Genomic DNA, 23,255 nt, shown 5'->3' with positions numbered 1-23,255 from the left:
GCGGGAGCACATCAGGCCATTCGCAGATTCCCGATCGCAGCGCAGAGGAGTAGTGAGGGATGCGTGATTCGTCGGGTCAAATAGCGCACGCGTCTCAATCAAACGTAGTATGTGCCATCAAATTTAGTCGGACTATTATTGCTAGAAACCAAGGGACACGACCGCATATATCTTCCCACAGCCCTCCCCCTCCAGCACCTCTCTTCTCCCACTTTTCACTCGAACTATGTGAACCACGTATTACCGAACCTATACGTATACTGACTAGGTTGCATTGCAACAATACCTGGGGCATGCAAAATAAGTCTTTGGAAAACGAAATGACTATTGTGCTTATATAACATGAAGCAATTTCATCAAGCGATATCATTGATTTGATTTAAAGAAATTGTTTTTGTGAGTTGAATATATTATATATAGTGAGTGAGTTGTATATATTTTAGCCGTATTATTCAATTTATAATGATATTTTTTATTGAGTTAACTTTCATATTAATTATTTGAACGATTATTGTATGGTATGGTAGTCTGTTATATTCGGCCAAAATTTAAAAATTTCATCGTTATAATTACAGCCACTTGGGATATTTTGGGTTGGTAATTCAGTGGCCTGCTAACCCAGAAGTTCAAGTCCAAATTGGGGATGGTTGGTATGTTGAATCTGGTAGTTGGGCCCCTGGGAAACCTGATGGCACGACAAAAATTTACCAGGATCTCTAGGGGCACAGAGACAACCAGAAGTGTCTGGAGATTAAATATTTTTGAAATTTGACAAAAAATGACCAATGTTAAATAAAAATATTTGACGAAAACCTCCAATTTTACCAATTGTTATTTTAAGAATGGTTATATTAACTCTAATGGGTTTTGTTGGCCATCCGGTAAAGTAATGTCTTAGTTTCATGCTCAAGCCAGTTTCTGAAGGAGTAAATCCATACTGTAATGCCTTGCTCCATAGCCTATTAAGGTATTGAAATGAACAGATTAGGCCATATAGGGTATTTCCAAAAAAACTGAAAAAAGTTTGGGGAAGTAGAAAAAAATGGCATTGATATACTTGATAATTAATTCCAAAGATTCAAATTTTGTATGCATTAATTAAAATTGAACTACTTAAATAACGCAATGCATTATTCTTTGTTTTATTTTTTCAGTGTCAACAAAATCAACAGATTATCAGACTTCCAGTACTGTCGAAATCTTCAAGAATTGTATGTTAGAAAAAATGAAATTAGAGATTTAAATGAAGTGTGCTACCTACAAGATCTACCCAACCTGAAGTGTTTGTGGCTAGCAGATAACCCTTGTGCAGATATTTCTTTGTAAGTTATGCTTTTTCTATATTAATAGATCATTAACTTAGGAGATCAGGAGCAATATTATTAGATGTCCGCCATCATCAGTTTTCATCACTTTGAAAAAACATTGGTGACATTTTGTTCAACATTTACAGGTCAATAAAGTCATCATTCGTGAACCATTAATTGAAAGTTGTTTTCAACAAGAGGGTTACTAATTAGAAAATAAGGGTTACAAATTTGATTGTTTTATAATTGAACAGAGTAATTATTGTAATTTCATGCTACATCTATGAATTGCCTTATTCTTAAAGTATGTATGCAGTAAATGCTGTGCCGAGATTTGGGGAAACATGAAAATAATTGTTATGTTAGTAATCACTGACTGACAGGTACACTGGTCAATTAGGATGGCATAAAATGTTTTGGGGATGAGGGCATTGGACTACTTAGGTCCCGGGTCCGATTCCAGGGCATGCATACCAGGCACACTCAGCTCCACCCAAGCAGTATGATTTTTTGGGTACCAAATCCTCCTGGGAAACCAAAGGCAGCACAGGGAAAGGAACTGACCCTGATGATGAAATACCCTGATGTGTGAATTTTACATGCTGTCGGGCATAGTACTGGATAACCTCTATCATCGCCAATCAAACTGACTTTCAGGTTGATTACTGTGTTAATGGTTTTCTTAAAACTATTGCTTGAAAAGTGCCTGCCAACCTTTGAATTCCAACATGATGGATGTTTTGACTCATCCACAAATCTTGGCTCACTTGACTGCCTACTGGCTTTTAAAATGATTGTTCAGTTGTTATTACTTAATGGCATAACTATATGTAGCCTATGTAGTTATTACCTAGGTAACTCTTGTATATTATGAGTACAGGTAAAAGAAAAGTACTGTACTACTTGTACTAACTTTAAAAGAATAAGCCATATTTTTATGCATTATCATAAATAATGTTACTCAGTTTTCATTGATAAGAATAATTATTTTTTTAAATGTTTTAGAGTAAAAATTGCATGTCCAGTTGTCTGTGCTCTCTTGTTTTTTGCATGCAAGGTATTTTCTTCAAATACCTTCAAATAGCCTGGTAGACTTTCTCATCTTTTCTAATTAAAGCAAATAATTGCCAGCAAAATGTGAAATTGAAATAGGAGTAAGTAAATTAGTTTTTAATAGAAAGATAGCTTCTAATAAAAAAATATATGCTGCAAAATATGGAACAAATTCAGGTCTTGGCATAAATAGCTCGGGTAATAAATTCATTCAGCAAATATTTCCATCTAGATTGTTTAGCAACTTTATAGTAATCGCTATAATTTTTAATTTTATTAGGAAGGCTGAAAAGTTGTACCTAGACGTTGATCACTGATACTGTAATTTCTTAGAAAACTTGTACACTATTTACTAATTAATTTAATTCACCAGTGCTTGGTTGAAGAAATTACGTTTTGTGGATGATAACTTGATAAGGTTGTATGAAATTCTTCTATCTTTATTAAAGAAATTTTCCTGAGAGCATGACATAATGAGTTTGCTGATCAAACTTTATTAGGAAAATAAGATAGAGGTCTTAGACTTGGTTTTTATATTATATCGTTCAAGTGCTTGAATTTTCTTGAACCTGTCAACTATTCAGAGTAGAGTGTCCACATTTTGAAAATATGTCTCCTTGTTGCTGGCATGTTGAAATTCAGGAAAATAAAATTTTGGATTTTTATAATTGACCAAAAAAATCATCTACAGCAAAATCAATCCGAAGGAAGGCATTCTCCACCAGGAGTTTGTGCCTCAGAGATAGACAGTGAACAATAAATTTTACATGGAAGTCTTCAAAAGGCTGCAGAAAGAGTGTAACTTGTCAGGAAGATGATCTCTGCCAACTGGAGGCTGCACTATGACAAAGTGTTGTCCCACAATGCCTCCCTTGTGACTGAGTACCTGGCCAAGCACAAGGTGTAAGTGCTGCCTCAGCCACCCTGCAGCCCCAATATTGAACTGCTAGATTTCTATTTGTTCTCAAAAATAAAAAGGAGTTTCAAAGGCAACCATTTTGGAATGCTGGATAATGTCAAAGAGACTGATAGGTTGCCTGAATGAGGTTCCCATTATGTCCTTCCATGAATCATACAGTGACTGGCAGAGGTGCTGGAATCAGTGTGACAAAGTACAAGGGTGCTATTTTGAATAATTGTAGTGCATACTCGGTACTTTTGTCAATATGAAATTTTTTCTCCAGATTTATTCTGCTTATTTTTGGAATAGACCCTCTACACATCTTGAGATATATGCATGCATATCTGATTGGGCGTAAATGCTTGGATAAAGTGTTGTTTTATACACATACATAATTTTAATATGTGGATTTATGGATGGAAAGACATTGGTAAGGGATAATAAAAATTAGTGATGTTTTCTCTCATTTCAATAGGTACCGTCCAACTGTGCTAAAGGCATTGCCTCGATTACAAAAATTGGACAATATAGCTGTGGAGCCAGAAGAGGTCCAAGATGCAATGAGAAGGGGCCTTGACCTCTATCACCCAGAAGAGCAACAACCTCATCCACCCTCTGAATATGAGAACACGAGCTCAAGAAGGAAGACTTCTAACCATTCACGTCAAGCGTCTCCTTCAGATTCCCCTGAAGGGTCCCCAGAGCAGTGTTGGACACTTAGACCAGAAACTCCGGTTCACCATCATCAACAAAGTCCAAGTAATGGGCATGAGGTAAGAATCCCTCAGAAATTGATAGAATTGTTTTTGTGAAGCACATGCAACTTAAACACATACTAAACTTCAGGCATTTCATGTAAAGTTTCATCCCTTTTGAGTAATACCTAATTCAAAGCTCAGTTTGGTTTGTTTTATGGATGAATTATGAATAACATCAACTGGTTTTGTAACTGTAAGTAGATACTGCATTTGCTCAAGTAATTTTTGCATGCTAATAAGTAATGCATGCATCACATGTATTACCATACATATTTGTATTTTTAGTGTATTAAATTGAAATATTAGTTCACCAACTAATTAAGTCTCACTTCAGAAAATGAATAGATTAATCTTCCAACATGGTGGCTTTTAGATGTGTTTGTTATCATGAGCGTATTTTAGTTTTTAGTCATAGTTAAGATAATTTTTTCAGCATCTGTAGTTGAAATTTTCATGTTAATGTACATTATGTAACTAAAAGTTGATTAAACCTGTTCTGCATGCCATGATGAAATTTTCTAATACATTCGTATCTTTTTCATTAGGTATTTCTGTTAATTAAATTTCACTCTAAATATTTAATTTTAAAAATTTTTTAAACAATATTAATTCCACTGTAAAGTTTGAAAAGAAAGTAAATGACAAATATTAGTGTGACCTTTATGACTCATGAGGCAGTTTTTTTTAGGTTGCCAGTCAAGGAAAGAGGAAGAATGTAGGTCTCATTGAGGTAGAAAGTCTGGATTGCATAGAAGATAGTATATAACTGTTTATGCATTAAAAATATTTCTGTGTGTGTTGAGCTAAACTTTTCTCTCAAAAATGGGTAATTTTTGCTTTACTTGCACCTTGGTTCTCATCTTGGATTGTGTAAGAGGAGTGTAAAATGGCCTAGGATATGTTTTCATGTTTGATTCCTAAATTACTTCATTTTTATTCATTAGTGTGATGCAGAGATTGGAGTATTTCTTTTATGTCGAAATAGAATTTACAGATTTGTTTGTACAATGCTTTATGCTATGTTTGATGAAACCAAATGCTAATACAAACTTAATGATAATTTTAGATCAAATTTTATTTAATCAAAACATACTTTTTACAAATTTAATTTCACAATGCAGCTATTCATTTTAGCTCCAGTTAAGGTCATAGTTTGTGGAGATTTCCTATTTGGGGAGTAAATGAATAGAATTTGCTTATAAGTTACTTAGAATATTTATAATAAATAGTAGAACTTAAGATCTTTTTTATTCAAGTAATGCATGGGTATGTAGTGTGATAGCTGGGTTGGAGTGGTTGAGCATTTTTGTTGAGAGGAAAGTCCTGTATTGAAACATAGGTGATTTCTATCACCCTCTATCATATCAACCATTGGGTTCACTCAGTGGTCAGTAATGTATGCATGCTGATGCATTATTACTAAAATACAAATAGCCTTAGTCATTGGGAATAAACTTGCAAATGGACAAGAAATAAGGTAGGATTTGCTATCCTAAGAATGATGAGGAAATATTTTGATCTCTGGACACTTTGAGTTCTCAGTGCACCCATCTAATCTCGACAAGCATTCTTTTGCCAGTAGATTTCACCTGAACCAAACCAGCAGAGTTTATCTATGGCCAAGGCAAGGCTAGAACCCGTGACTTATAAGTTAGCGCAGAGACACGGGTATATTACCCACCAAACTAACCAAGTCAGAAACTCTTTGGGAATAGACCCCTTTATCCTCCACATCTCTCAGCAATCTCACACAAGGTGACCACTCATTTGGAACAATCAGTAAATTGGGAGCCTGGCAAGGGGTAGAGTACACTAAAACCTAACAATAGACCAACCTTGTCAGAGGAAGGAGGAAGCTTTGCCCAAGTTATCCCGAACAGTGCCAAACCCTGGATGAACTCTACTGAAAGGGCGATTAATGGCATGAGAGCCCATTCACAGCCCCTAAGTGGGTCCTGGGCAAATGAAGTGTATTGAGTCTAGCCATCAGACCAGCAGTTGAGCAATTCTGGTGTAGCACATACGTGAGAATCTACATTTTATGCACTCAAGTAAACTTAAAAGAAATGATTTGATAATTAAAAGAGAGTTATTGAACTGAACACCAGATTGAAATGGAAAAAATATGAGATGGTTGGTCTCTAAAGTAGAGAGAGGAATAATCCTATAGGCAATCCCAGTAATAGATACATCTATAACATTTGATGGGAGTTTTTTCCTCTTTTGGTAATTATTATTGTATTGGCAATAGAGTGATTCCCCATTTATAAATGATATATTTGCTTTATCTGAATGCCATATTTAAAATTGAATGATGCTGGAACCACTTGCTAAGCTTGCCATATCTAGACACACAGAAGAAAAGGAACAAAGAGTAATAGGATGAAAATTAGAGTAAAATTCCCACTCTGCACCCACCCTGATAATTGAAATACATAGAAACTTAGAGTTGGGAGCAAGTAAATATGCTCATTGATACACATTGGAATGTTTTCATACTAACCATAAATTTTGATCAATGTTTTTTAGGTAGTTAACCACAGGAATTTTCATGAAAGAATGCTAACTTTTATGAGACTAACAGAATGGCAGCCTCAGTGATCGTATTTACTTGACCTGAAAAGTATCCAAGAAGATTACCCTAGATCCACTAGTAAACCAGTTTCAGTTTTTCCATGAATTTTTCTGTCATGCTGTTTCATTTAAAGTGCTGATTTTTCCGAGTTACCCCATTTAATAAATCAAAAGAAATTGAAGGCTTTCTATGGCTATATGTGTAGGCTTCTGTGCAGTCTTCTATATTTTGCCATGCTGAATTGTTTTCATATTAAGCTTTAGCAAAGTAGCAAAATTTAGATGCTCTGAATTATATAAATTGAATATCTCTTGTCATGGACAGTGCAACTAGAGCAAATGCAGTATTTACTTTACAGGATTACTATTGTCTTCTGTGCCACAATTCTGTTCTGTATATTTCATTGTTTTGCAGCAATTTATAAATCTTTATTCAATATTACACAATAACACATAAACATCTATTAATGTTGATACATAGATGCTTGTGGTATACATTCACAGTTTTCTGATATCTTCATAGCTAATCAACCATGCAGTAATTTTTATGAACTTTACAATAGCAATTTAGGTGTAGCATGCACCTTAAATAAGGCAATTCATTCACATTGTAAACTTATAAGTTCATAGAACTTTCATTGTAGTACAAGTGATTAGTCATGCACAAAGATTTATATTAAGTATCATTACTTCAGAGTTATGACCATATTGTTGTCTACAAATGAAGATTAATTTCTCTCATGTATGAGATGTGCATAGATAAAAAGTTGAATTGAAATATTTCATACTTTCAAATTGAGTAGCTTCAGGCGTGATGTGGTGGAAGTCGAACATAATAAATAAATAATCGAAGCACTTTTCCACTTGATAAAAATTTTTTTTATTTTACGACTGGGTTTCGATATATTACAGCATCATCAGCATCATAAGTTCACCTGATGATGATGTAATACATCGAAACCCGGTCGTAAAATAAAAAAAATGTTATCAAGTGGATAAGTGCTTCGATCAGTTATTCATTTCATACTTTCCTGGTGAATGAACTTTCCTGATGAACTCCTCTTGAGATTGGGCAATGTTTCTCTCTGGTCAATGTTTTACTCTGCCATTGTTCTCAGGGGTTTTAGTGCTGGGCCAAGTTTTTTGCTTCACTCTAGGGTTATGCTTGAGAGGAGATGTTTTAATCTCCTCCATTTTGCCTTTGGGTCTCATTTTTTCTCGAAGTGTATATAAACAGAGAAAAAACTTGACCCAGCACTCAACACCCTGAGAATAATGGCCGAGCCAGCCGTCAAAACTTGGTCACCACACCTGTTTGAAATCCCAGGAGGACTTCATTGATCAGTTAAACTATTTATCATTATTTATCATTATGTAGAATATAAAGGTTGGCTGTTATTTTTTGGTAGCTCTGAAATTCATGCTTTTCTAGTTCTCGGAGAAGATTTAACATATGCACCTATAAAGCAAAGCACGCTTAAGAATTGTTGCACGCCACTGTTGAATGCTGACTTATCTTTGAAGTGTAGGTATTTAGGCAATAAAATTGATCATCCAACTTATTTTCATCCCTATTGTAGCCACCTCTCAGCAAACTATGTTATGACTCTTAACGTAGAGCTAGAACTGTTATGCAGTAGCAAAGAAAGACATTTTGTTGCTCTCTGTTTAGTGTTTATTTTGGTTTCTGTGTTCACTTAGATCAAGATCAGACTTCAATTTGGATAATGCAGTTAAAGTTCATGATCAAGAAAATTGAGATTGTCTATAAAAATTAAAGAGAATGTTCAACTATTTTGTGGAATGCATTATTCTTTTGCCTCCATCCTCAAGGCTGTCTTTTAGAGGTGCTGACTTGGTTAGTTTGCTCGGTGGTAACTAAATGCTAACCCAAAGTTCCATGGGTTTCATTAACTCCTCCAAATTAGACCTCATGAATTCATTTAATATATTCTCATTTGGGAAGAATGGTTCAGTGTAACTGGTTGCTCTAAATTAAAGAGCGCACCACTGTCACGACATGGTACCTACATATATGTATTTGTTTGCATTACATAGATTTAACGGTGTTTGTATGTATTTTTATGAATATGATTTGTCATCACTCGACTTGATAATGCCTTCTAATGGAAACGTTAAGTAATAAAGATATAACTATGTAACACTTCAATTTTCTGTTTGCATTTATGAATTGTAATGTGTGTCATTCACAAGGTTAGCTTGCACTCAGCCTAAATTTCTTAGTTATTAGGTCTACACACAATCATGGGACGTGATAAAGTTCTCACCTCACTAAGTATTCATTATGGGAAATTTTTTTTTTAATTTCCTAATGTTAACAATTAGACAACTCTGCATAATATTTCAGTGTGGACTTCTTATGGGACATTACATCATGAGCTTTGTTTTATGTAACTGAAGTGAGTCTGTCTCTGTTATCGAACATGTACTTAGTAATGCTTATTTTTTACTCAAAATTTGGCATTTATTGGTAAAATGATAAGAAACCCCATTAAAGTATGATTCAAAGTTTAAAATAAGATATCTCTAAATTCTGCTGGTATCTTTGGAACCATGTTTTCCATCGCTGGAAAGCCATTTTGACCATTTTCTCATTATGAATGAACACACTTTTAAGCAATCAGAATGAAGGTAGGGGGTTTGGAAACAGCCTATGAATGGGGGGGGGGGTGTAACAAAGGAGATGGAGGACCTGTAACATTTCACTTTTTACTATTTCCAGAAGGCATGAATAGTCTTTTGCCCTTCACAGCAGTTGTAATTTGTATATTGATTGCCCCCTTGTGATTCTTACTTGGGAGTAAATTATTTCCTTTGAATTTGGTCATTGTCAGTATAATTATCATGGCCTAGTGTGGCATATTCTGTGACTTTCTCACTTTTGAAATCACTGCTATGATCTTTTGTTCTTGTTTTGAATATTCTCTGAAGTTCACCATGTTTTAAGATTTTCCCTTTTTTTAATCCTATTGGTAAAAAAATCCTATGTTTAACCATTTATATGAGTATGTAGAACTGAGTTTTTACCATATAGATTGATAATTAGTTTTTTATGACCATGGGATATGATGTTTGTGATATTACAGTCTGTGACATAGGCATGATGTTGGAATTTACAATGTATAGCTCTTCAAGTACTCATATTGGGTTAGATTATGCAATTAAGTGTGTAAATGATTTTAATGGCACTACAATTTGTAATCTGTAAAACATGTCCATGGGTAAGTTTTTGTAAATGTACTTTCAATTATTAAGTTAGTGAATTAATTTGTTACATAAGTAGTAATTTCAAACTTATACTGCATGCTACATTAGTAGTTACTTTTATATTACCAATTCTCACTACTAATATCTATGGTAAATGTTATTTATTATTGTTGACTAAATAATTCGTTTCCAGAATTATTAGTCCTAATGCAATACCTTTATTTTTACTAGTAGTTGAAAGGAATTGAATTTATGTGCTGGTATCGGCACCAACAATATGTACTTGCAAGAAAGAAACGCTTTTGAACTGTGGTTGACACTTCTAATTTATTGTTGGCATGAGTATTAGCCTGTGCGTGGGAGCTTGGGAGTGGCCTAAATTGGAAATAACCTTATTCATGCAATTACAGTTTATGCTCATGTGATACTATAATATTAGGAAATTCACTTACCTTATCATAGGTATGGCTGTTTGATAGTTTCATTCCAGATGAAATAAAGGGACACCCTGCATTTACATGAACAATTCTTATAGATAAATCACAATACAGCTATTACAGCTACAGTATTTGTACTAGTATGATTATGCTTTGAATGAATTTTATTTTGATGATTGTTTTAAAGTAAACACTTGTTAACTCATGGTGATTTTCTAAATTTAGAATTAGTATATTATATATATTGATTTTGGTCCTATTTACAATTTTCTGAGTTTCTCATATATTCTTTGCAGTTTAAATCTCAATACCTTATGTGGCAGATTATGAATATTCTACAATTAGTGCTGATTTCTAGCTGACTATATTATGTAAATTGTTTCAATGGTCTGTGAAGTCCTTATCAACTATATGCATATACACATTGTGTTGTCAGAATTGTCAGAATTTGTCCCTATGGTAGGAAAAATAATTTTGGAAGTGGATATCCTTTCCACAAAGAGCTTTACCTAGTAGTAGGAAGTTTGCATGTATGTCACAAACAGGAGGGGTTTGAGGAAAAGGGGGAGTGTCCTGAGGAGGAAGCTGAGGCATCTGCTGAGAAGTCAGCCAGTGCAACCTTGATGGCTGCATCATCACCACATGCCGACGATGAAAGTGGTGAGGGAGGTGCCCCACCACTGGAAGATGTGGATCTTGAAAGGGTGCGCCCTACTGCTGTTTGATGGAGAAAAGATTTATTTTAAAGGGGGGAGGGGAGCAAGGAATTAGGGCAGGTGTTGTAACAGGCACTTGTGAATGTTAAGGAAGTGAAAATTTTGATTTTTTTATGTTTAGGAGGGTGAAATGCATGCTAGCACCTAAACATTATATTGGTGGCAGCATAGAACACTGAATGCTGGGATAGAAATTGCTATTTGGCCATTTGTATATGTCATGAAGATTGAGAAGTTTTGATTGTGCCTTGGAGAAATGCATTTTGTAGTTGGTTCATCTGGCAATGTAATTAGAAATTTAGTTTATGCTTTCGATTGTCATAGAAACTTGAAAAAAGTTACATTCTATTTCCACCTTTTTAGACTCGCTCTGTTGTTAGGCTGAGATAATTTACATATGTCTAATCATTAACTTCAAATTTCATGCAAAAATGTGTACACAAAAGTTCAGGGATTTGTGATGAATCTAAAAGCATGCATGCTTAAATAAAGTATTAATCATTACTTAAAAGGTAATATTGTTCATAGATATTCTGGGTACACATCTTGCACATTTCAGTGCTCACATGCATAGCTTAGATGATACATCATACAGGGAAATAATCAGAGAGAGACCCAGGGTCAATTTTAAATGGAACCTAATGAAAGCCAAAAGTTAGAGTTTGTCAGTGCTCTATTGACATCTTAATATAAAGTAATTGCTGCTTAACATGTTCACACTAATTTTATCGATATGCCGAGGAAAGAGTTTCAGACTTTATTTTGTGTAAGTTGTTCATTGCAGATATAATGACAAAAACAGTTTTAACTCCTCTTTATAATTTTTTATTGGCATGACCAGGGTTTTGTCACCTTTTGCTGGGGCATGATGGATGGCAAAATATACTGATGCATTTTGAGGAACTCCTTGGGCTGTTTTGTATCTCTGGCTTTGTATTAAATTGATCACAATATTTGGAATGATGTAAAATTGAGAGAAACTGAAATCGCTAAGAAAAAATACAGAAACAAAGTATTACCGTATTTTCCCATTGATAAAGTGCGCGTCATGTATACAAAAATGTTGAGATGGTCGAAAAAATAATGAGGCGCGTTATATAGTGAAAATCAAAAAAATCCAAACATTTACATCCCTATGTACACAACAGTTTCTAGAAGTATCTCACAAAAATATATTAGTCCTTCTAATTGCATTCTATTTTATACAGATCTGTTACAGATATTTCATCTCATAAATCTATGGGAAAAGAAGAAACATATAATTTATATTTTTCAATCATTCTAATATGTAGTACTTCTTTATTCTAATACATAGTAATTCACATATAAATAGAGTAAGTCGTATCATATACGCGCACGTATAAAAATATGATAGGATAGATAGATCACTCGAATCCTAGAAATTCATCGCCTGAAACACAATGAAATTAATTTAGTGCATTTATTATCTCTTCAGGCACATCATTGAGTTCGCTCTCCGAAGTTAACTCTTCCTCATCTTCTGACACTGGCATTGAAATATTGCCTAAAGCTTTTTCAAATCCATTTTTTGCACTAGTCACTGTGACACCCTGTGGAATGCACAGATGATTTTGTTTCATGAATCGAAATCCCCATGATGGGTAGGCTTTAAAGGTTTCTATTTTGTGTTCTTCCACATGTACTTTTGCCTTCAGTAATAGGTTAGTTTTGACACTTTACTTTCTTTTGCTCTCTCGCAAATGACCCATTTGCAAAGTGTTTTTTCAAGTTCAGGCCAGAAGCATTTCTTATATCTCGTTATGTGTTTCCTTTGATATAAACACTTCATCGCCACTTCTCCTTTCCCAGATGCTGGACTCTCCCGCATTAAATTTTCTGGCAGCCTCGCAATTTCCTTTTTCTTTCGCGAAATTAAAAACTTCTAGCTTAAACATCACTGTGTGCAATTTTCTTCTCACCATAATTTTCTTCATTGGTAAATTTTTGAGAATAATATACTTGGAAGGTGTCTAAGAACAGCTGAGCACCTCTACTAACAAAGCGAAGTAAATTGTCTTTATTTGCAGTTAATTCCAATCACCTGGCTCTAATCTTCTGTCTACTTACGGTAGATATAGCCATAGGCAATTATGATTCCTTGTACTCAATGGTTGTTAACATCTATTAGTATATGGATATAAATGTATTTTCACTCACAATATATACAATATGCCGATGCGTGGCATCTATACACATTCAAGATAACTATGAAGCCCTGGGTGCGCAGTATCTATACAAATTCACAATCTCTTCAAAGTTCTGGATGCAAGTTATACATAAGGTGCGCGTTATTGATGGGAAAATATGGTATTTGTTAATAGTCACCAACTATAAATATAAAAAATTCTAATATATATCAGTATTATCGACATCACCACTCTTATGCATGGATTCAGGCCCACCACACAAGTTTTGGCAGAATCACACACAAGAATGGCAGATAGGCTACATCTGTGGAGTAGGACTGTAAGTAGCTGGCTTTCCTGATTCAAAAGCATGGGAACTACTTCAATTTTAACTTTTAAAAAATTCTTTGTTCTACCTTTTAAATATTACTATATTACTTCTTACTCTACAATGATTGGAAATTATGCTATTTATCGTATGTATTCCTTTTTTACTTTGTAATACCAATTGATACTATTGGTGTCACTTAAATATAAATATTGTTGCTTTATGTGCAAAGTCCCCAGAATTTCTCCTGAGGTACATGTGTACTACTGGTTTGCTTTTGAAAATATATCCATAGGTAATTTGTGAATTGGTTTGTCTTCACCTGAAAGAAGCAGCCTTTTATTGTGCATTGTCAAATTCTATTGTTTTTGTGCTGCCTTAATCTGAGTAAATTAACTGAGATGGCAAATTAGTCCTTGCAACACTAAAGTAAATACTAAGCCATCATGGAAACCATATTGGTAGTTATTAACTTGATAATCCTATTTAAGCACCACAAACTCTTTACTAAGGGTATTTCATGTAAATTTTGTGACAGTTGTCTGAGGGAGAACTTTCATAGTAATGAACATCTTATCTCTAAATGTATGGCTCTGATCACAAAGCATTAATAGTTGAGCATCGAATTCCTGTAGTCTTATATGTAGTTGCATTGTATGAAACATTTAATGTAAGAAAAGTTAAATGGCTCTTTGACTTCAGCCTGACTGTTTTACTTCATTAATGTGTCATATGCTGTCATTAATGTAGTGTTAGTGGGTTGGTATTTCACTTTGAGTTCATTTTAGCATTACCTACTCCCAGGAAGTTTATACTACATCTTTGTGCCTAAGTTGCTAATAAATCAAACTGCGATCACTGGTGTTGTATGCTCATATGAATTTTTTAATAGTTATTCAGTTATTATTACTTTCCCCTCATATTATTTTATGAAGGAAAAGATCTTATTCATTTACCATTTCGAGCCAAGAAGGTAGTCTACCTTATTTTTTATTTGTGATAAACTGTAAATAATTATTCAATTTCATGATATTATTTTTTTCTGTAATTTATCGGCATAACTTCATTTCTTAAGTTCAAATAAATATTAATTAGGAATAAAGAATATTTTAGGTTTGTTTATCCTGCAGACAAGGCCTATTATGTATTTAATGCCATTGGATGAATACAAGAATTTGGATTTACTAGTGCGTACATACTTCATTATTTTTTAATCCAAATTTATTTATACAGATGATTTATAATTCAGTTTTATTCTACTTTTTCCATTTTTTGAAGAAATTTTTCATTTATTTTCACATTATAGTTTTTCAGTCCGAAATGGGGTTTCAGAGAACTGTCTTAAATGGTGCAAATTTTCATTCTCCACCATGACATACTTGCTCCCCTTCCAGCTTTGTTTAAACATTGCATTCCATTGCATTTGCATTGTAAATGTTTGTCATTGCTATTAAATTGATTCCATGACAAATATTCTGTTTGAAGCTATGGGCCTGTAAGCTTATAGGTGTTTTATTAGTGGCATGCTATGCTCCCCATGCTTAGTATCTCAAGAAATGTGTGGATACAGCTGGTGATTATGTTGAAACTAATTTGAATGAAAATTTTCATTTGAAGCTACATGCTGCTTTCTGTTTCTCCATATATCCCCATGATATATTCATTGAATTGCTGTCTGATGTTAAATAGATCATTATATATAAGTGAATTGCTTGGCATTTCATATTTTCTCCTTCCAAATGATGGACCAAAGAAATCCTTAGTCACATTTGAGCCGCAGTAATACAATGGATGGGTCAGAGTTAAGAATTTTTAGAAAATTCACCATGAATGCCAGTATACCTGTTAGGCAATGATAGGTTATATATTTACTTTACATAGTACTTGGATATACAAACGTATTTTATTTCACTCCAGAAAAATGTTTTGCTCACCTGGATCCTTAAACTCAGCTACATTATCATTTGCATTTGTAATAATAAAGAACATTTCACACCTAGAGGGCCTTTTTCATATCAACGTCAGCAGGTTGAACTGCAGTGAATCCAGGTTGGAGATTCTCAGTCATCATGACCTTACTTTCCCTCCCCTCACATTTATGGATGCTATTTCCTTCCAGCACATACTCTTGAAAGTTGCAATGGCGTAGTCATGACCATTCCTTGTAGGTATCTTCTGTTTGGAAGCTATTAAATATTTGTGATAAGCATATTCTTCCATCATTTCTTGTCTTTACATTATGATAGTTCCTCTCTATAAATTATAAAGATCTCTATAAATTCAACTGAAAATTTTTCTTTGCTATTATTGCATTTTTATGCCAGGATGTATGTGAAATTGTGTTGATCTTGGAATGACCAATCTACTTCATCAGTCTTTCTCTTTAGGGAAGTGTAATCATAAGAGCATACAAATTTGTTTTTAAATATTAGAAATGTCATAAAAATCCAGTGCAGAAGTCAACTACAAGATTAGCTATCATAGAGAGGAGCAAACCAATTTGATATATTGCTGAGTAGGCTAGATGTTTGACTGTTGTTTTTATAGATATGCTAACTTACTCGCCATTTACAAGCATTTTTCCATTTATTTTAATTTTTTAAAGTTATTTTCCTTAACTTATGGATTTAAGCAGCTTCCTAAATGTGTTTTGAGTGTTTCTCAATCCATGTTCACAAAAAAACCTATCCATGCTTATTTGGATTTCTTTTTGTCTTTTTATGTATCTGAATTCAAAGTTAACCAACAAATATCACTCATTCTTAAAAATGTAAAAGTTATTGTTACACTATTATGTTTACACTTATTATTCTTTAGGTTTTCATTATTGAATTTAATATTCTGTTGAAGAAAATCAATACGCATCTGTGTATTTTAAAAATCTAAATGCATCATCATTTGCGGATCTTCCAGTTTTGACTTCTACATTAATTAAACGATTAAAAATTTAGCTTCATTGTGGACCTCACTAAAGAACATACTAAATTTTATAGCATAATGAAAAGAATTTTTGGGGATTAACAATCTTTTTCACAGGTTTAAATCTTTCAAAATTCATGTTATCCGATTCTTTCATTTCATTTTATTAAAAAAAAAGTTTCTTTGAAGGAAACCAACTGGGAAAATTTTTCCCTTCATGTATTTCATTGTTAATTGCATTCATTCAGAGGCCATCTTTGAAAATTATTTCTACCGTAAATGGCATACTGTATTGAGGGTGCCTAATGGAGGTGAATTTGTGTCCACATAAATATCACATATTTCCATGCCCTAATAAAGATGTACATATATAGGCTTCAAAATTTGGCTTACAATTGTATCTAAAAACTTTCCCTGTGGTGGAGGGACCTACAACTTATGTGAAGAGGAAATATTTTCCGCAGATGTCTAATTTTAAGACCCGAGCTTAAGAAATATGATGTACATAAGGAGAAGATTCCCTGTTGAATTATTCTGCCATTCAGAATTGTTATATCAACACCTTCATCATGGCCTGTGAGACACCACGTAGGAGTTCTACTGGGAGAGTTAGTATAGCTGCCTTTAATTATGCCCAAGAAGGAAATTAAGTTCTTTTCATGAGTGGAATGCCAAATAACTAGACTTTCTTTTAATCATAATTGTGGGTAGCTTAACATTGTTGAAATTTTATTTGAGGACTTTGTGATGGGAGAATTAGTATTTGATCTACCAGAGTGGGAATCTCGTACTCATATTTGATGTAGGTAGCCTATTCTTCCAGTACTCACGATGTGGGCTCTTAATAATATCATTTCTTCAGAAGTAAAATTACATTCATGTGTAGATTGAACAGATTTTGTGTTTTCCTGGATCCCTTAACCTTTTGGGAAACATAAATGGCAGATGATAAGGAATTGAATTGCAGATCCTGAAAATTTACATTTGTATGCCATTGGGCTTGTTAGTGGGTGACTTTACCCTCATCTTGAAATTATATGAGGTAAGAAATCATATATATCAAACCAATTTGTAGGTTTGTATGCTTTTTTTGTTTTTAACTGAATTCTTTTACTGAAAATGCTGTTCATTGGTTGCAAAAGGTTCTCATTCTGTCATAAAAGACTGACGTGGATATAAATGTGGCTTCAAATATTAGCACTAATCGTGCTCATATGTTTATAATTCTTGCCATCTTATATTATTTAATTCCTATAAGATTTAATTTTTGAGATACTATCAATGGACACTTTATTTCGGATAAACAGTGCCTACTATTCTGTTGTGCTTTTGTATGATTTATTTCAGATGGAAACAATGAAATATTTATGGCTGGTTTTAATTTGTTAATTGTGTTTATGTTTCATGGAATGATAATTTAAGGTAAAGTGCCTATGATTTGAAAATTTCCTTTGCATGTCATATACACCTTGTGCTAAAATTTTTTAATTTCATTTGATGAAAAGTTGGCCATGAATTAGCATATGGGATTTAGAATGTAATTATTTGTCTCTCCATATTTTTAACTTCTTGATATTTTGTGCTGCTCAGACTAGAAACTGCTATTGAAGTGCTATCTCGATTTCCGTTTTGTACCTGTACTGATTCATATATGGTAGGTTTTCTCTCTCATGAGACATGTATTACTATGCTTTATGAATATTTTTAATGTTTTATTGCAGTAATAAAAGGTCTTAATAGTCTGTATGTTTTGAATTATAGATTCATTTTATGCAAGGGAAAGCATGGAAAATTAATATTAGATATCAACAAAACGTTATATTACATGCTATGTTTTTATTTGGGGATTCTATTTTCAAGTTCTTTCTGTAGCTGAAATGTGCATATTTTGATGCATCCCTGTATTTTAATAAATTGTAAAAAGTTTTTGTGTTCTGAAAGAAGATGAATTCCTACATTATTAGCACTGATAGGTACTAGTTTATTAGGTACCTGCCCACTAATATTATTAAAATAGTGTATGATCATATTTGAAACTGTGATTGAAATCTGTGATAGAACAGCGGAAGAGACGATAATGTATTGAGTGCCTTTTCTGAATCAGTTTGACTTCCGCTCCCCTACAAAATTCCCCATTTCACAGTCCATCCACTGTGTTAAATATGAGTATTATTTGTGCTAGATACTTGTATCATATCATTCACATCAATAGAAATAGTCTAAAAAATTTGTTGCTTTCCATTTATATGCTTAGCTTCCATTCTTTACAATTAATTCATTTATTTCGATTTATTTCTTGTACTACTATTTATTCTTCAAGTCTTTCTGATTGATTGGTGGCAGACTCCAAAAGGGGAAAGATGTTGATTTCCTGGTATTTTTTCCTTTTCGTATTGGTGTTGTTTTGCACATGTGCTGTTGAAAGGTTTTAAAAGTGCTTGTTGTTCACTTGAAAGGTTTTTGTGTGCTTGTGAATAGTAGTCTTTTTATGGTGAAAGTGATCTCACTTAGGTGGAGCTGTGGCAAGGAGGAGACTCAGAGGAAGATGGGGAAGTGATGAGAATAGTGGCTTGGAGAGAAGGGTATGGCGGTGAGAGGAGGGAGAGGGGACCACAACCTGGGAGGGGTGATGAAGAAATCATGGAAAATAGATATGAGGTAGGCGGAGGCAACATGTCTCTCCGCTCGCCTAGGTTTTGACTAGCCTGTGTATGTTCTTGCTTGCTGATGGTGATGGATATATGTATGGAAGCAATGTAATGGTATTTTTTAATTCTGCATTGAGAAAGAAAGCATCTTCTGTTTGGTTGTATTTTAAGTGGTGTTCTGGTTGCTTATTTTATACTGTTTTCCATTTATTTTAATGCAACTAAATATTTTTTCAAAAGTAAATTTGTACTTTTTTGTTTCTGTCTTTCTCTTTGAGATAATGTTGGAGGTCTTTTTGGTACTTTTTGTCAGTAATGACTCTGCAGTAAAACCTCTTGATTTCACTCATAATTTCACTTCAGGGATAATGTCATCAAATTGCGCCTCTGCCAAATGGAAAATTCTTAGTGATATCTGTCTTCATAAAGTTGTCCATAGAACCAATGTGAGACTATTTTCTCTCAGTCCACCACAAATCTGTCTAATGTTTGCACCCAGATTAGGTAAAAGTGCCAAGTGCATATGATTATTTATATATAATAAATATATTTTTTATCTTTTGCAAAATAAAAATATTTTTGTGTATGTAATCATCTCTGGTATGATACATTTTATCAACCACACTTGAATTTAGGCACTGGTGCGAAGAGGCTGGAATGGAATAAATAGGTTGTGCGAAAAAAGTTGAGCATTTATTTGATAAAAGGCATCTGGTGCAGTTTTAAGTGTAATAACAAATTTGAAAGTCTTTTTGGGTAGAATAGTATTTAATGTTGAAAATACGCCAGTTACTGCCTTCATATGCTTCACTACATTCATTTATGCTATGTTCAGGAGAGTGAAAGTTGGGGTTTTATGATAATGGTGATTTTGATTTAATATTTATATATTTTCTGTAGTTGGTACCCCTCTGGCTAATCACTGTGGAATTATCCATAGAAACTGTGTTCTTGAGAAGCTATAAAATTAGTACCAACCCACCTACATGTTTGAAGTAAGCCATTCAATTGCTGGACAAAGAAAGGATTAGAATGAGGGACTATGGCAAAAATATGAAAAAATATTACTGCAGAATTCTTATTGATGTCCATTTCACCATATCGGTGGGTGACTTCTTCCTACACTGATGCAGCTTCCCTTTTTGTGCATACCACTTCCACAACCAACTCTTGATTGGCACAAAACCTGTGTTGCATTTACAGAATAATTGTTGGACTGGGCACAAAAATATTTTCATCAGAAGCTATACATCTGTCACTAAAGAATGCTAAATTTACCAAGCTAGGATTAACCATAATTCTAATTGTGCTTTTCATTAATTTAAAGAATTTTCATAATTTAAGGTGTCCACATAATTAAAGATAAGGAAGTAATAAAAATAGGCTTAATATGAAAGTTGTGAATAGTTATAATAGTGGCTGGAATAATAGCATGTTTGTGTAAATTTCATGAAGAAAGAGTGTGAATTTTGTCACCTAAGGTATTTTCCACCACGCTTAAACTTCCAAGCTGGTCATACAAATAATCATAGAGACAGATAATCAATTAGATTCTTAGGGAATGAGGGAAGTGTGAAAAAGAAAATGAGTAGATAAACTGACAGAAATCCCAGATGCCTTGCAATACAAATGATTATTCCACAATAAGGTGAGGATTTATCAGAATATTCAAAAAGAGTTACCTCCCTTGCGAAACCGTGAAAATATATGATGAAATCTGGGGAAATGAAATCCTTAAAAAAAATGGCATATAAAACTTAGGCCATAAGTAAATAGTTTAATCTACCCACTGTGTGATAGAGATACATCAAATTCACCTTATGTATTTAGTCTTGTCACTCAAGCAGCAATAAAAAATTACTGATAAATATCTACTACCACCAAGGTTCACCCAGCCACTCCTAGTGGCAGTTCAATATCCTAGGCGCCATGCTAATCTGATCCCCAGATGCCTTCTTTCAAAATCTGGCATCAGTTCTAGTAGATGGAGCTGTGGTTGACAAAGATTAAGTTTTCCAGCTCTGGTGTTCGATAAATAAAACAGTTTCTCGCGTCACTTGGTGGAAATTCTTCATATTGAACTTAAAATTAAACCACTTAGCTTTTCCACATAAAAAACTTTTATTTATGACCTAGGTTTCATTATGGTATTACATCATCGGGTAAAAATATAAGTCAAACACAGTATAAATAGCTCTGGACATAGGGGAAGAGGAGGGAGGGTGGAAAGTAAGGATTAGTTGAGGTAGGAAGAGGGGGCGGAGGAGGAGGAATGGTAACATTGATAAATTAGCAGGCTGGGAGAAGGAATTATTACATTGTTGAAAATATAAAATAAAAAAATATACATTGTTGAAAAAAAATATATTGTTGAAAAAAGTTTTGCTTGGCGTTGATTAGTTGGCAGAGGAGTGGGGGAATGGGTACTGCGAACGGCACTGGGTAATTAGGTGTTTAAGTAGCTGGCTGGGAGGGGTTACTACATTGTTGAAAAGGCTTTGCTTGGTGTCAATTTAGTTGGCAGATGGGCGAGGAAAATACAATAATGGGGAACGCAAAGAGTAAAGAAATTCGTTGGTCAAAACATCTCCTCAGTAATCCATGTGCTGAAGTATTTCGAATTGCTCCAGAAAGTCGAGGCAGTGACCTTTCTTCTCAAAATGCAGGATTTCGGAGATGAAATCGCTACTGTGACCACTGTCTCTCAGATGTTTGGTGGAGAGTGATGTGGAGATGTTTTATCTAAAGCATGTTTGGTGCTCCTTTATTCTCATCTCAAATCTCCTTCCCGTCTGGTCTATGTATATCTGGTTGCAGTCTTTGCAGAGGAGTTTGTACACCCCACTCTTGTGTATGGGTTTAAATTGGTCCTTCGTGTGGCATAACAGATTGCTTGATTTTGTTTAATTGTAGAAGGCCGGTCCCACCTTTTCTTTTTTGAGGATTCTTTGCAATTTTAATGACGAGTGGCCAAGAAAAGGGAATCTCTGCCACTGGCTGGTTTTCTGTAGATGTGGGAGAACTATACAAGGCTAACTTGGCTAAAAGGGATAGTTTCTTATTTTAAAGTTTATTAATGAACACTTCCCTATACCCATTGTTCACTGCAATCTGTTTTAATATGCTGAGTTCTTTAAGAGTGTTCGCTTTAGACTTGGGGATAGAACATGCTCTGTGTAACATGGCATGGAAGGCCGATAATTTTTGTGAGAAGTAGGGCCTAGAATTATGGTGAACGACTTCGTCTGTATAACACTTCTTCCTGAAAATGGAAAAATCAAACCTATTGTTTTTAATTTTAATAGTTAAATCTAGAAAGTTGAGGGATCCATCTGCTTTCTAATTTCTTTGTACATTTTATGTTTATCTCTAGAATTAAGGAAATTTAAAAAACTGTCTAATTGTCTGTCAGAACCCGTCTAGATGCAGAAAACTTCATCTACATATCTATACCAGCAAAGGATATTCTTTAAGAGGGGATTCTCTGAGGACAACATTAGTTGCACAAAATTGTCCAGGTTAATGTCTGCTAGTAATGGGGAAAGCGGAGAGCCTATAGCCAAGCCGTCTTGTTGTTGGTAAATTTTGCTGTTAAACACAAAACTGTTTTGTTCTACACAGACTTTAAGGAGGGACATAATTCAAAAATCACCGGGGTTAGAACCTTTGTTTTAACAAGGGTAACTTCCGCAAGGTTTAGAGCTTCTGATCTTGGAACTTTGGAGAATAAATTTGTAACATCAAACGATACCATTATGCACTTGGGGGTTACTATTTCTTTAGACAATACATCCACCAGTTCTTGTGAATTTTTTATTCCAAATTTCGGGGAAAATTTGGAAAAAGTTTTGAATAAGACGTTCAACTTATTAGCCCATAAGTGGTGTGGGGCTAAAACATTGGAAATCACGGGCCGAATAGGAATACTGCTGCACAGATTGTTTACACTGATTTTGTGGATTTTTGGCAGACCAAAAAATCTGGGCACTGATGGATTCATTTGTATTAGGTTGTGTTTCTCCCGGGGGCTTATTATCACTTCAATTGAGTTGATGGAAGCTTTGCACACTTCCTGATATTCAGGTGTGGGGTCCTTAGTTAAAACTATTGCTTTGTTGTACAAGTTGAAATCTTCACACTTCTTTATGTAGTTACTTCTATCCAGGACTACTACTGCATTACCTTTGTCTGCCTTAGAAAAAATAAGGTATTTTTTTGACATTCAATTTAAGTTCTGGT

The 23,255-nt window shown here is 34.1% G+C and overlaps 1 protein-coding gene across 1 annotated transcript in view; it reads left to right on the top strand.

Annotated features, from left to right (window-relative positions):
- The first annotated feature begins 1,125 nt into the window (after positions 1 to 1,125).
- Positions 1,126 to 23,255, top strand: part of LOC139689560 (uncharacterized) — a 36,591-nt gene continuing 14,461 nt past the window's right edge. Inside the window, exons 1-4 of the mRNA XM_071586716.1 lie at positions 1,126 to 1,322; positions 3,737 to 4,034; positions 10,804 to 10,962; positions 18,880 to 19,026. Coding sequence (XP_071442817.1) covers positions 1,126 to 1,322; positions 3,737 to 4,034; positions 10,804 to 10,962; positions 18,880 to 19,026 — 801 coding nt within the window. The remainder of the gene's footprint in view (positions 1,323 to 3,736; positions 4,035 to 10,803; positions 10,963 to 18,879; positions 19,027 to 23,255) is intronic.

The sequence above is a fragment of the Hetaerina americana genome, unplaced genomic scaffold, assembly GCF_022747635.1.
Source record: "Hetaerina americana unplaced genomic scaffold, ioHetAmer1.1.p SCAF_247, whole genome shotgun sequence".
In the NCBI taxonomy this organism is placed as follows: Eukaryota; Metazoa; Arthropoda; class Insecta; order Odonata; family Calopterygidae; genus Hetaerina; species Hetaerina americana.
This window is presented reverse-complemented; position numbering and strand designations above follow the sequence as displayed.